The sequence below is a fragment of the Aedes albopictus genome, chromosome 2 (genome assembly GCF_035046485.1).
Source record: "Aedes albopictus strain Foshan chromosome 2, AalbF5, whole genome shotgun sequence".
In the NCBI taxonomy this organism is placed as follows: Eukaryota; Metazoa; Arthropoda; class Insecta; order Diptera; family Culicidae; genus Aedes; species Aedes albopictus.
The window spans coordinates 1,350,696-1,364,816 of record NC_085137.1 but is presented as its reverse complement, the minus strand read 5'-3'; the positions used below and the strand labels follow the sequence as shown (position 1 = coordinate 1,364,816).

At 37.9% G+C, this 14,121-nt stretch overlaps 1 protein-coding gene across 6 annotated transcripts in view; it reads left to right on the top strand.

Annotated features, from left to right (window-relative positions):
• The window catches only part of LOC109411726 (fibronectin type-III domain-containing protein 3a), a 156,941-nt gene extending 150,278 nt beyond the window's left edge, over positions 1-6,663 (top strand). For all 6 annotated transcript variants that reach the window (XM_062848987.1, XM_062848988.1, XM_029864360.2 and 3 more), the window contains one exon: positions 3,533-6,663. In XM_062848987.1, the coding sequence (XP_062704971.1) occupies positions 3,533-4,000 (468 nt within the window). In that variant the 3' untranslated portion in view covers positions 4,001-6,663. The remainder of the gene's footprint in view (positions 1-3,532) is intronic.
• The last annotated feature ends 7,458 nt before the right edge of the window (positions 6,664-14,121 follow it).

Sequence of the window (14,121 nt, the reverse complement as noted above, 5' to 3'; positions counted from 1 at the left end):
TGAGATTGTTTTAATGGTTTCTCCAGGAATCCTCTCTGGATTCCTCCAGGGCTTCCTTGGAGAATTTCTCTCTGGATTCCTTTTTAGATTTCTCCTGGAATTCTAGGAATTGTTTTGATGGTTCTTGCAGAGACTCCTCTTGAGATTTTTTACAGGGATTTCTTTCATAGATTGCTCCCGGGAATTCTTTGGGAATTTCTGCTGATATTCCTCCTGGATTCTTTCAGGGATTCTTTCAGAGATTCCTAAGTGAATCTTTCTTGAGATTCTGGAGGAATCCATCTTATGGTCTAGAGAGTCCCTTTCAGGGCTCTAGCGCATTCTTCTCAGGATTCTAGGTCAGTTCATCTCTGGATTCCGAACATTTTTTTGAGAATCCCTCTCAGGATTCTAGATGAATTTCTCTTAATAATGTGGAGGATCCCTCTCAGGGTTCTGGGGCAATCTCTTTCAGGATTCTAATGGGATGTCTTTCAATATTGCGGGAGAATTTCTCTCAGGATTCTAGGAGAATCCCCCTTAGGATTCTGGAAGAATCCGTCAGGGAGTTCTGGGGATATTCGTCTAAGCATTCTGGGAGAATCCCGACTAAAAACTTCTCTCGGGATTCTGAGTCAATCCGTCACAGGATTCAGGGAGAATCCATCTCGGAAATTTGAGAAAATACCTCAGAATTCTGAAACAATTCCTCTAAAGATTCTGAGAGAACCCATCTCAGAAAACTGAAGTAATTTCTCCCAGGATTCTAGGGAAATTCTTAATTGAATTCAAGGAGAATTCCAATGAGAAGAGTTATTCTTTCTTTTCTGGGATAAGTCTCTCAGGATGCTGGTGTGATAATTTTCAGCATTTTGAAGGAATCTCTCACAGAATGTTAGAGGAATCCTCAGAGTTATGGAAGGATCCCTTTAAAATTCTGAAGGATTTTTTGTCAGCAGTATTAGATGGGAATACCTATCAGAATTCAAGGGATTCTCTGGATTCTCTGGGAATTCATTTCAGGATTTTGGGGTATTTCCTACCATGTTTCCCTACCAAGGGTGAAATTCCTTTCAGGATTCTAAGAAATTTCTGGATGATCTGGGTGGATTCGTCTAAGAATTCTGGAATTCGGGGGAAATCTTTCTCAGCATTCTCAGACTTCTTGGAAAATCATACTCAGCATTCTCAGAATTGAGGCGAAAATTCTGGGAGAATATTTCTTAGGATTCTGGAGAAATCCCCCACAGGATTCTATTGGAATCCTTTTCAGGATTCTGCGTTAGATCCTTTTAAGATTCACTAAGAATTTTGCGGGTACTCTTCCCAAGGTTTTCTGAAAATTCGACTTTCAGGGGTAATCGTCAGGATTATGGCAAATTTCTTTCAAGAATGGGGAATTTGTCTCATGATTCTGGAGGAATCCTTGGGATTTTGGGGCTATATTTTTCAATATTCTAGGGCACTTTCTTTCAGAATTATTAATTATTGAAGAATCTCTCACGAGATTCTTGGTAGGATTCTCTAGAGAAATTTGGATTTTGGAGAATCCCTCGCATAGATTTTGTGATTTCCTTAATCATACTCAGCATTCTACGAGAATCCCAGTAGAATTCTGTTCTCTTCATTCTGGAGCAGTTGCTCCCAGACATCCCTTTCGGGATTATGGGAGAGTCCCTCTTAGTAATCAGGGGAAATCCCTGAAAAGATTATGTGAAGATTCTCTTGAGATTCTGGCGTAATAATTTAAAGTATTCTAGAGGAATCACTCTCAAAGCTCTGGGACAATCCTTTTCAGGAGATTAGGGGAGTCTTTTCAAAGATTCTGGGGAATGTCATTCAGGAATCTGCGGTATTTTTTTCTGTTTTATGCTCGGTCTTATATGAGAATACCTCTCAGAATTCCAGAGAATCCTGCTCGGGATGCTGGGGAAGTCCATTTTAGAAGTTTTCGTAATCCCTTCCAGGGAGAATCCTAATCAGATTTCTCAGCATTCTAAAAGAATTAAGGAGAAATTCTTCTCAGGATTCTGGGAGAATCCTATCTCCCAGAATTCTGTGAGAGTATATCTTAGGTTTCTTTGGCAATCCCGCCCAGTATATTGAGAGAACCTTTCTCAGGATTCTGGAGTGATCCTTCTTAGGGTTCTAAGCTACCTTTTCCAGGATCCTGGGTCATTTCTTTCAAGTTTCTTGGGGAATTGATTTTAGAATTCCGAAAATCTTTTTTTTTGTGAGAATCTCTCAGTATTTTAGATGAGTTTATCTCAAAAATGTAAAAGAACCGCTCTTGGAATTCCTCTCAGGATTCTGGTAGAGTTCATCTTAGGAATCTGGGATAATTCTACTCAGGATTCTGGGATAATCCCTCTTAGGATTCCTTCAATCAGGAATATTTTCTAACATTCCATCAGAGATCCCTTCCGGGATTCTTCCCGCAGAAATCCAGGGGTTCTTTCAGTGAAATTTCCTACCGGTTTTTTTCTTTCCAGGCTTCCTTTGAAGATTCGTCTTAAAATTCGTTCAGGGATTCTTTTAAAGATTTTTCCCGGAATTTCTCTAGGGATTTCACTCGGTATCCCAGACCTTCATTAATTTCTCCCGGGATTCCTTCTGGTATTCTTTCAGGTATTCCTCTCACAATTCATTCATTGATTTATTTGGGAATTCTTCAAAAAATTTCTCTCGTGAATTCTTCTTTTTAAATTTCATCCTGGTATTCTTTCGGTATTCCACCTGAGATTCTTCCTATTATTCCTTCAGAGGTTCCTTCCGAGATTTCACCCGGAATACCTTCAGGGATTCCTCCCAATTTTTTTTACATGGATCTCACTTCAGAGATTTCTTTTCGAATTCCTCTGAGGATTTTTCTCGGGATTCTTACATCAATTCCTTTTGGAATTTCTTCTTCAGGGATTCTTCCAGGATTCTTCTAAAAATTACTCCCATGTTTCCGTGAGAGATTCCTCCAGGATTTTTTTCCCTCATCTGTAGAGCCTTTTAACCACTGCGTCCATTATTTAGGAATATTGTGGTATGACCCATATTTAATTTGGTGCTAGTCAAGTATCCTGTCACAATTGAGCTGTGATGGACAATGGTTGATGTAACACTTGATCCCAACTCTCTCTTCCTCCAGGATATTCAGTGGCTTCCGTAATGAATTTCCCTAGAATTCTCTTAGAAACTCCTATTGTGTTTTTTTTCTGGGATTTCTTCAGGATTCTTTCATTCAGGGCTCTTATAATAGATTTTTCTGTGGATTCCTTCCTAGGTTTCTTCTGAAGTTCCAGAATTCTTTGAAGAATTCCTCTGATTCTCTTAAAGACTGCTCTTGACATCTTTTTTCGGAATTTCCTCAAGGATTTTTTCGTCGGTTGCTCCCGGGATTCATATAGGAATTTCTACTGAAATTCCTCCTGTATTGTTTAGAAATTCTTCCAGGGCTTCCTCCAGAGAGATTCCTGAGTTATTACTATTATTATTTTTATCAGCCTCTAAAATATTCTGAGCATTGAACCTAATATCCTACACATCTGTTTCTTCCCAATAGGTCTATCGCGGGCACGGTACCAGACATACCCTGCACAGTCTATCCCTCGGCCATTACCTATTCAAAGTGTGCCCAGTGCGGATCCGCTCCAGCGGCGAGGAAATCCACGGTCAATTTTCCCCAGTTCTTCACCACCAGTTGACGCCGCACCGGATCCCATTGGGATCGCGCCATTCGGGCCACGACGAGGTGGATGGCCCTGGTACGAAATACTACGCCGGTAACGTAGTCAATCGCCGCGGAGAGTTGATCCTCAGCAGCAATTCCGACAGTCACCATCATTCCGGATCGACGGTATACGCAGCTAGTTCGAATGCCAGCGCGGCTCAATCCCTGCTGCACCTGCCCAAGGGTGGCAACCTGGTGCAAACCGTGTCGGAACTGCTGGAGACCGACTCCAGCAAGGCAGTGGTCGGTGTTTTGGTGTTTATTATTTTGTCGGTCATTGTTGCAGCTTTTCTGAAGTGAACAGCGTTCTGGGAGCAAACTGTTCAGCAGGAAGTTTGATTGTGACGACCTAAATGCTGTTGGGTGATTGGAAAAGTTGATAGATTTACCTACTGATATGCATGTCCTTGTATGAACGTAAAACTCTTTAGTACGACCTTTTGGGAACTTTTGTCCTGTTCTTTCTAATTGTGCGACCGAACGAAACTATCCTCTTTTTGATGTGCTGTGTGTTCTTCTATCATTCGTTTTCTACTTTCTGTACTACAGACTGCTATTAGAGACTAGAATGTGGAAGGGTGTAGTTTAGAAATGGATACGTACATGGAATGGGAATCGATGTTTGTATTCCGCTCGAAGTGAAACAATGCCATTTTATTTTGAACATCAGTTTTTTTTTCTTTTCAAAAAAGTATACATTACAGGCACCAATTTTAGTTGATGGTTTTTGTATATTCTAATACAAACCATTTAGAAAGAATTATGATCAATCTTATGGTTTCCCTTCCCCTTTACATCGAGAGAAACTTCAAATGAGGGTGATAGGAAGTTCAGAAAAGTCATGTTTTATTACTATCCATACACTGGATTTCGAGCAATCGTGCATTACACGCATCCGCTCAATTAGTTTCGTCGGAAAACCATGCTCAGATGTTTACCTTTATGTTAGAGTTGAGGTATTTGCGTTGGCCATGATTCCTAAGAGTTGGGATATTGTAATTATTCGCGTCTCATGTATGTTTTTCCTACTGTGCAATGGAAATGCAAGTCCTACTTTGATTAGCGAAAGCGCATTCATTAATCAGAAAAACAACAACAATAATAACAGTACATAGCAAGCGAATCTGTAAATGAATATTGGTGTCATCGTTATCACTGCTACAAAATTATTCTTATTACCACGAACTATTGCTACACTGCGACTGCTATCGCTAAACAACTCAAATCATTACTGAAAAACAAAATACAACCACGTCGATGGAACGTACGCAAGACTCACACACACTAACCTATACCAACGAGCAGTGTACATTGTGTGGAGGAAAATATAGCATTGAAAACATGATACAGTTCTCCTTCGGTGTTTGATCCTTATTGCCGAGAAAGGGATATTTCATACGCAAATGTTCGATTGAATCTGCAGAGGTGACGCAAAATTTATTATATGTTAAATTTGCTATATTGTTTATGTTATACTTACTCTCAATTATAACGACGACGCAGCAAGGGGAAAAAGCATAACGCAAACATAACAAAAACCGTCGTGACATTTGTAGGAGATACACGTGCAGGTTCACTTAAAACTGAGAAAGTTGACGCGCAATGACTTGAAAGGGTGGAAATGAGCAGAAAACTATAGAGTGTCCTTATTATACGCTTAGAGAAAGAGAAAGAATCGAAAATGAGAGAGAAGAAAACACGTTTTCTGTCCAAAGTTTCACAAATTTCGTTTGTTGTGACAAAGGAGAAATGTAAGTGTAAGAAAAACTAGGAAAAACTACGTTGATTTTTTTGTTTTTGTTTGGATTGTTTTGCCAACGCCGCGCGCTTTGTACGGGAATCAATATCATGATATCAAAAAAAAACATACAGCGAAATGAGTAAAATGAAAACGATAACCAAGAGAAAAGTAATAGCCAATAAAACAAGGTAATCTATAGTATTATTAATCATAACTAAACACAAGAATCAGAGTGCATGTTGCAGAACGCTAGGAAAGAATAGTAGGGTTTTGTGGCGAACAGCACACAGCGAAAGAATTCAATCTTGCATAGGCCTCCAGAAACACAATAGATAAGTAATCGCGACTGATGATAATTGATAATGGTGAAATGCGATGATACTGAACCAGACATCCCTGAACATATACAGACACAAACATACAGGTACACTAACACGAACATGAAATCACATACATACCCAACATGAAAACTAGGAAAGAACAAACACAGATACACAAACTTGATGACAAACAGACATGCGAACACATACTAATACACACAGACTCCACAAACACAACCCAACAAACTTATAGGAAACATTTTCTCTCTCTATTATTGATGCAACGCTAAATAAGCCAACCTTTATAAAACTACATATGAAACCATAACTAAATGCATTCCATAAGAGCTCTTTTATTGTTTTTACTCTTAATTTTATTACAGGCAATATACTTAGAACAAAGAAAAATCAAAACTTTAAACACCAATAATAATAATATTAGGAGAAGAAACGAATCGGTTTTGATATATTCCAACTCAGAAACAACATCCACACTCAATACAATACACACAACCAACACCCACTAATGCATTACTTATAATCCCATTCAGATCTGATACCGTCAATACGGTTTTTTCGTTCCGATGTTTGTGACACAAACCTCCCAAATATTTTATCGTCTTCCAACAACACCAACACACACGTTGAAAGGCCCTAAAGGTGGACCCTAATCTATACCCATACTCTTACTTTACCGAACAAAGAAGGCTCCACACTTCGCGCAATGGTTCGAGAACTAAAACAGTTTCGATTTTTGTGATAAATTCACGCAAACGCATCCAAAACCAGTCCCAAGTGCAATTTATGTTTTGTTTTTACCTGTACAATGTTTTCGATTGTCCTAACTTTTGTCAGTTTACCGAAAAAAAGAAACATTGGATCTTTAGTCGCAGCAGCAGATTTGCTGTGGTGAAAAAGAGGTCGGTGTTAGGATTTATTTATTTCTTTTAATGATAGAATTTACTGAAATCGTAGTTAGAACTTTACTAAATCAAAACAAAACAGAGTACCAATATGAAAAGTTATTATTTACTTCTGCTCTTGTTGACCTTCATAGACATTTTGAGGACGTATGCAATATGATTACACGTAAGAAACACAATAGGGGTACTCACTAAACAGGTTAAATTGCTGCGTAAGCCATGATTTTCTGCTTATTTGAAATGTTTCATGATGTTGCGAATGAAATAATCAAAGATTGCCTTGGTGATCGCGATGTTTAATCAGTTTAATCAGTTTACGCTGTTAAGTGAATCCCCCTAATGCATTTTTTCTGTATGATATGGTTTCGTTCTTTACAGTTATTTACAATTTTATTTATCACTACAATAGCGATTTTCGTTTGTTTACCTTCTATTCCAGTCACTATTGTGAAACAGTCTAGGTTTAACAGATTAACGTTTGTACTTGTTTTAAATTTACGTGCTTCATAGAACAACCGGATGTATCTGATTTGGCAGAATGATCGTTTGAAATTTACAGGTAATAAAATACATCACTGTGGGTAAAAATTCACTTCGTCATATGCGCTAATTTCCGTCATATAGATGGAACATAGTCAATTTTCAAAGATTCACACTTGCCTTTGCCAATGACTCATTTAGATGGAAGCCAAAAGATGTAGACTATCAATAACCAGCGCCTATAGCATTGAAAATCGAATCATTTCGTAAAATTTCACGTTTGAATTTCACTTCACTAACGACTTCACAACTTTTCTCGTTTTACGTATGACGAAGGCAACCGCACCAAAGCAACAGCTAGCCGAAAGTGATTAACCACATTAATAAAGAATAATTATTCACCATGATATCATGCTAATCGAATGCAATGCCAAACAGCATTCTGCCAAATAAAATACAATCTGAAATTTGAATTGCTACTTTTGAAGTTTCTTTCTGAATAAACTTAAATTTATAGAAAAAAATGGCAAAACATACCAAAACACGTATTGCAAACTGTTCAAAACGAACCATTTTTTACAAGAAGCAAACTATTGCTAGTATTGTGATCCGCTACACCAACAACATAGTTCTTTTTGTTAAACACAAGCAACATCCAACCAAGCCAATCAAATGAGACCCGGGAGTAAGAGTTTGAGCTCCTTTAGCGGAGGAACCAGTTCGACCGAACGTCAGCTTCAACCAGTTCAAAATAGCAACGGAAATCAAAGCCAAACACAGCAGCCCCAAGCAACCCAAGCAAAGTGAATTGGCCACGAACCGCCGCAAGGAGGAAGAAAGTGCATAGGAACGATGGAGAATTTTACGTGAAAAAAAAACGAGTGGAGAACGCAAATATAGGTTTCTTGTATTCATTCTATACAAATCAATCGCGCATAGAGGAAAAAGTAAAACGCAAATATAAATGAAACAATATTCTATCGAAGAACGATGATAATGATGATACACAAACAATTATTACAATTGAAAAGCATAAACAAATATTAATATTAATATGTATTATTCACTGATGGGGGATAATAGTAATTGTATAAATTTTACTAATCACATGCTCTATTCGTTGAAAATTAAAAAAAAATCGGAAAAAACATGAAAAATACTTTTACAACATACTTTTTATCTCATTTTTATTACAATTATAATTTGTTTATTAAAAATGTTACTTTTTGTATTTTTAAAGCTCTATTTTTACTTTTCCCTTTTCTATATTGAACAAACATGCAAATGAAACCATTAAAATGAAAGAAAAAAAAAACAAAATAGGATAATGATGATGAGAGACAATGCTAGAGCGCGGCTCGCGATTGAGCCGCTGAAACTGAATTCTACCGAGAAAGCCTGTCATTGAAATGTTGAGAAATCGAAAAAACACTGAAGAACGAATAATGAAAAAAAAAAAAAATGAAAAAATGTGACAAAACCGGATTGCAACGGAGCCGAAAAGTGAAGGATGATGACATGATGATAATATATGCTACCTATACACGTATAGACACATCCAATGGAATAATGTATAACAAAATATTACTGCAAGAACAACAACAAAAACAACACACACACACACGTATATAAACAATTAAAAGAATGGAAAGTAAATTAAAAATATATATGTTAAAAGTGGACATTAAGTATATAAACGACAAAAATATCTTAATATATATATGAACAATATTTAATTTAACAGAAATATATTTTATGTAAAAAATACATCTAATGTTGATGACAATAGAGACGAAAAGAAAGCCATTGTAGTTTTGGATCTGGATACCTACTAAAACACAAACAAAACGATGTTCAACAAGTAAAACAGGGGAAAATTGGATCCGAGAAAACAAACTTCTATGCTTCGTTGGAAGTGTTCCTAAACTCGATTGTCGAAACAAACTAAAGAACGGAGGATTGAAAATTCTAAAAGTTCCTTGAAATATGAACCGAAACAGCGACACTGGCAATTCTGAACTGCGAATCACAAGCGAAACAAACAGTACTGGGCGATCAATTTACAAAAGCATCAGCAAATTTGCATGACTCCAAACCACGTTCGTCCGCAGAATGGTCCTTCTCAATGAGATAATCTGCCAATCTTCCATGAATTCATTCAGAATTTTATTCAGGGATTTCTACTGAAGTTCCGTCAGGAAGTTAATTTTATTATTTCTCTAGTAGTTCCTTTTTTTTCAGAGATTCCTTCATGATTTTCTTCCCCGTAAAGGGTTTCGCCTGGAGTTCATTCAGATTTTTTTCAATGATTCCTCCAGGAATTCCATCAGTAATTATTTCCGGCATGATTCAGGACTTCCTTCGAACATTCCTCTTGAAGTTCTGGCGTCAATTTTAGGATTCATCTAGAAATTCCTTCAGATATGCTGCAGGAATTTCTTCTTTAGTATCTTAACGTGTTCCGCATTCCCAGAAACTTCTTCAAAGATTCCTCCAGGAGTTCCTTCAGGGATTTCTCCTAGAATTTCTTCAGTAAATTCTCTTGAAATTTCATCAAAGATTCCTCCAGCAGTTGCGACAGGGATTCTTCCAGAAAATTTGTCTAGTACCGGACATCACCTAATACCAATAACTTTTTTTCGGTTCCTAATTGCGTTCACACAATGCAAAACAAATGGGTTGAACGGAATTAGGAACCGAAAAAATTGATTGGAATTAGGTGATGTCACGGTAATTCCTTCCTCCTGGAATTCTTTGAGGAAATTGGCTTGAAGTTCCTTGTGAATTTCGCCTAGAATTCCTCAAAGGATTTATCTAGGAGTTCATTCAGTAATTCTTCTAGGAACTTTATCTAAGATTCCTCCAGGGATTACTTCAAGGATTTCTCCTTGAATTTCGTGATGGATTTCTTCTACAATTCCTTGGGGGATATCTCCAGGAATTTCTTCAAAGATTCTGCAGGAATTTCTGCAGTATTCATTTCATTCCTTTATCATTTCAACATCAAATTCATGATAACACTGAATCAACAATTTGCCGCCATAATACTCGTTTTGCGGCTGCAGCTCTCTAACGTCGGTCACTTCGGTCCTGCAGTAATTTCTCCTAGAATTCTTTCTGGGGTTTTTTGTCGCAATTCCTTGAGAAATTAATTCTTAAACTCTTTTATGGATTCTTGTAAAGCATCCTTTGGTGATTTTCCAGGGGTTCCTCGAGGATTCATCTAAGAATTTCTTCTTGAATTTCTCCAGGAATTGCTTCAGGTGTTTTGTTGGAAATCTTTGATAAATTTCTCTTGTAATTGCTGGAGAGATTTATCTAGGAATTTCTTCTTAATTTTTTTCAGGGATTTTTCCAGGAACTCCATCATGGATATCTCCAGGAACTCCTTCACATATTTCTTTTCACATATCTTTTTCCAGGATTATTCCAGGAACTTCCACAGGAATTTCTCTTGGGATTCTGAGAGGTTTTCCGCCTGGAATTCTTTGAGGGTCTTTTTTTTCTGGAATTTCTTTGGGGATTCTTCCAAGAATTCCTTCAGTGAAGAAATCGATTGTTCCAGGAGTTTCTTCAAGGATTCATCTAGGAAGTACTACAGGAGTTTCTTCTTGAAATCCTTCAGGGATTTTTCCTTTAATTGTTTAGGAGGTTTCTCCTGGAATTGCTGGAGAAACTTCTCCTGTAACAGCTTATTTTTTAATTAACTCCTCTGGAAATTTCTCCAGTAACTCTTTCGGAGATTCTTCTGTGCTTTCTCCTCACGCTAAAATTGCTCAACACCAGAATGTGTAAGACCTACTCATAAGTGCATAATTTCCAGACCACTAAAAAAAAGTGTAACGGTTACTCATCCACAAAATCAGCTCGTACGCTGTTCTAGATGCGAAATGTCGATATTTTTTGTTGCGGACGCAGTAGCTGAGTTTGTGAATGTGTAACTGTTACATATTATGCGTTGCGCGAAAATTTGTACGCGCAAGCGCCCATACATCTCCGCCTGTAAGAAAAATCATTTCGGTGTTTTCGGCGCAGTATTCCTTGGCCAATTCGCGCACTTATTGTAGAAGATACCATGACGATTAAACATACCAGCGGAGGTCTATTAGCGATTTTGCACCTTTTTCGCTCTCTATTTTCTTGCAACGGGTAATAATTTTTGAGTGTTCTGAAAAATAACAACCCTTAATCCGGGCCTAAGTGTATAAACACTTAGGCCCGGATTAAGGATTGTGGGGGCTCAAGCAGATGCGGAGGCCCCTTGGCGATAAGCAATAAAAAATTTCTTTGTTTTCAAACAGTATTTGAGCAATTTGAAGCATAAAGCCCTGAGGGGGCCCCTAAAATGTGGAGGCCCGGGACCCGCCCGTACATCCGGCCCTGTTTACACTTATGAATAGTTCCTACATATTTTAGTGCGGAGCGGTTTTAGCATGCAGGATTTCGTTCGAGATTTCTCCTGAAATTGCTGTAGAAATTTCACCAGGACTTTCTTCAAAGATACCTCCAAGAACTGTTTCTAGGAATTTGTCCTTAGTGGAATTTCTCTTAAAGCTCCTTAAAGGATTTCCTTTGGAATTTCTTCCGGATTTTTCCAGAAATAATAAAGGAATTTCTTCAGGCTACATTCAAAAGTTTTTTCATGGGTTCCTTTAAAACCTACGTCATGTTTTTCTCCTGCAGTTCATTCATAAATTCCTCCTTGCTCCATCAAATTTCTACGGAATCAATCTAAACATTAGATTCAATTTCATGCTCTAACACGTTTTTCTAGAGTTTCAAACCATTAGATCTCTTTAGAAATTTTAGTACGAATCTCGCCTCTTTATGGTTTTTACTACTACATATTTTTGAATTTGAATTTATAATGTTTGTAGTGGTATGTAGTATGCTTTTTTGAATGTTTTGTGTCTAAGTTTCTTGCTTGTACTGTGTAATTGCATCATACAACCCTATTTCAATTATTATGTTTTCATTAGTTCTAGTTTTCCGTGATGAATATTCGACGTATGCACATTCGACTCGAACGTCGGACCCTTGGTCAGACCATGGTAACATTGAATAAAGGTTCTAGCTGCCGAGGAGCGTGTACTCAAGAATCCTATTTTTCGACCTTGATCCGTGTCAGTGATACGCTGTTTTTTTCTGGCTGGTGGCGAAAGACGCAAGCGAGAGAGCACTGGATGCATGTAATGATTGGTGAGTTCGTTCTATGCTAATGCTATTCTGTAAAATTTATTTTTCTAAATTTTAGTTGTCAAAGCTGAACCTGACTAACAATGCTATACAAACGTTTTTCCAACTATTTTGAAGCTCGGCCCTCACGAAAACCCGGCTGATGATGATCAATCGGCCACAGTCTGTCAAACAGAATTCCGGACAAAATTTTGTACGCTGAATTGAGAAGTGTTATTCCTCTGTAATTCACGAACTCCAGTCGATATCCTTTTTTGTATAGAGGGCAAATGAGACCATCCAACCAACTAGCAGGCAGTTCTTCATCTTCACATATACTGCCCATGATCGCATATCAGTCCCATATTTGCTGGGTTTCCTATTCATATGGGACAATTATGCGATCATGGGCAGTATATTCAATATAACACGGTGTAAGAATAGGACAGATCGGTGAAGTACTAGATTTGTAGTAATGAGCTGAATTTTAGTATGGTGAGAAGGTCAATTCTCCGTTTCTGCAATGAAATGGTGCAAAAAGCGTGGGTATTATGATTCCTTGCCTAATTTGATGCAGTTTGAGCAAAACTTTGGGCAACAGTATTGTTGTTTTCTCCATTTCTTGCTACATAAACAACATAGTTATCCAAAGTTTTGCTCAAACAGCATCAAATTAAGCAAGGAATCATAATACCCACGCTTTTTGCACCATTTCATTGCAGAAACGGAGAATTGACCTTCTCACCATACAAAAATTCAGCTCATTACTACAAATCTAGTACTACACCGAACGTGCCCCATTGATACAGCTGCTCATTACCGAGCTTGAGAAGCTGGACCGGCAGCTCGTCCTTCCCAGCAGCCTTATTGTTTTTCAGCCCTCTGTCTTGGCTGTCTTGACCTCGTCCAGCGTTGGAGGTTCCACAGCTTGTCCGTCGTCGTCGATTCGAATTCTGTCTGTCGCTCCTCCTTTCCCACCGTTTAACAATTCCTCGAAATGTTCTCTACACCTGGCAGCCACCATATTTTTGGCTGTCAGCAAGTTTCCTTCACGGTCGTTGTACATGACGGGAAAAGGCGCTGTTTTTCTCCGCATGTCATTCTGCTCCATACTTTCTTGCGCTTGAGCAATCACATTTTCCTCATGGTATTTTTTCTCTCTGCGGTGGTTTCTTTTTTCAGTTGCTAGTAGCAGGGAATTGTAAATAGTGCTAGAGTGTTGAATAGGCCGTTCCCTATTTTGCAAAAAATGGAAATGTTATAAGTTTCGTTGCTGGAAATTGATCGTGTCAAAATTTGAAGTCTCAAGGCTAAGAGATCCCTCAAGGGGCCTAAAGTTGTCAAAAAATGAATGGGTAAAAAAACATGATTTTTTTTTTCAACGACCATTTTCTTCGATCCCGAAGGATATGTACCTTATTTTGCACAATAACTTAAAAACGAGTGGAGGAGATATCGTCATTCTGAGCACATTTACGGCCCTTTAGGGTCTTAAAATAATCGGTTTTAGTAATATAGCGTATTTTGTTCGTTGAAAAAAAAAATCATGTTTTTTTAGTCCCATAAAATTTTTGCCAACTTTAGGCCCCTGGAGGGACCATTTAGCCTTGAGATACGGACTTTTAATTTTGACACGATCATCTCTTAGCTAAAATGATCATTTTCTAGTAATGAACTTATAATATTTCCAGTTTTTGCAAAATAAGGGGCGGCCTAGTGTTGAATCTTGTTAGTGATAGTTTCGAGTAGTAAAAATCCCAAAAGTAATCCTCGGTCGAAATT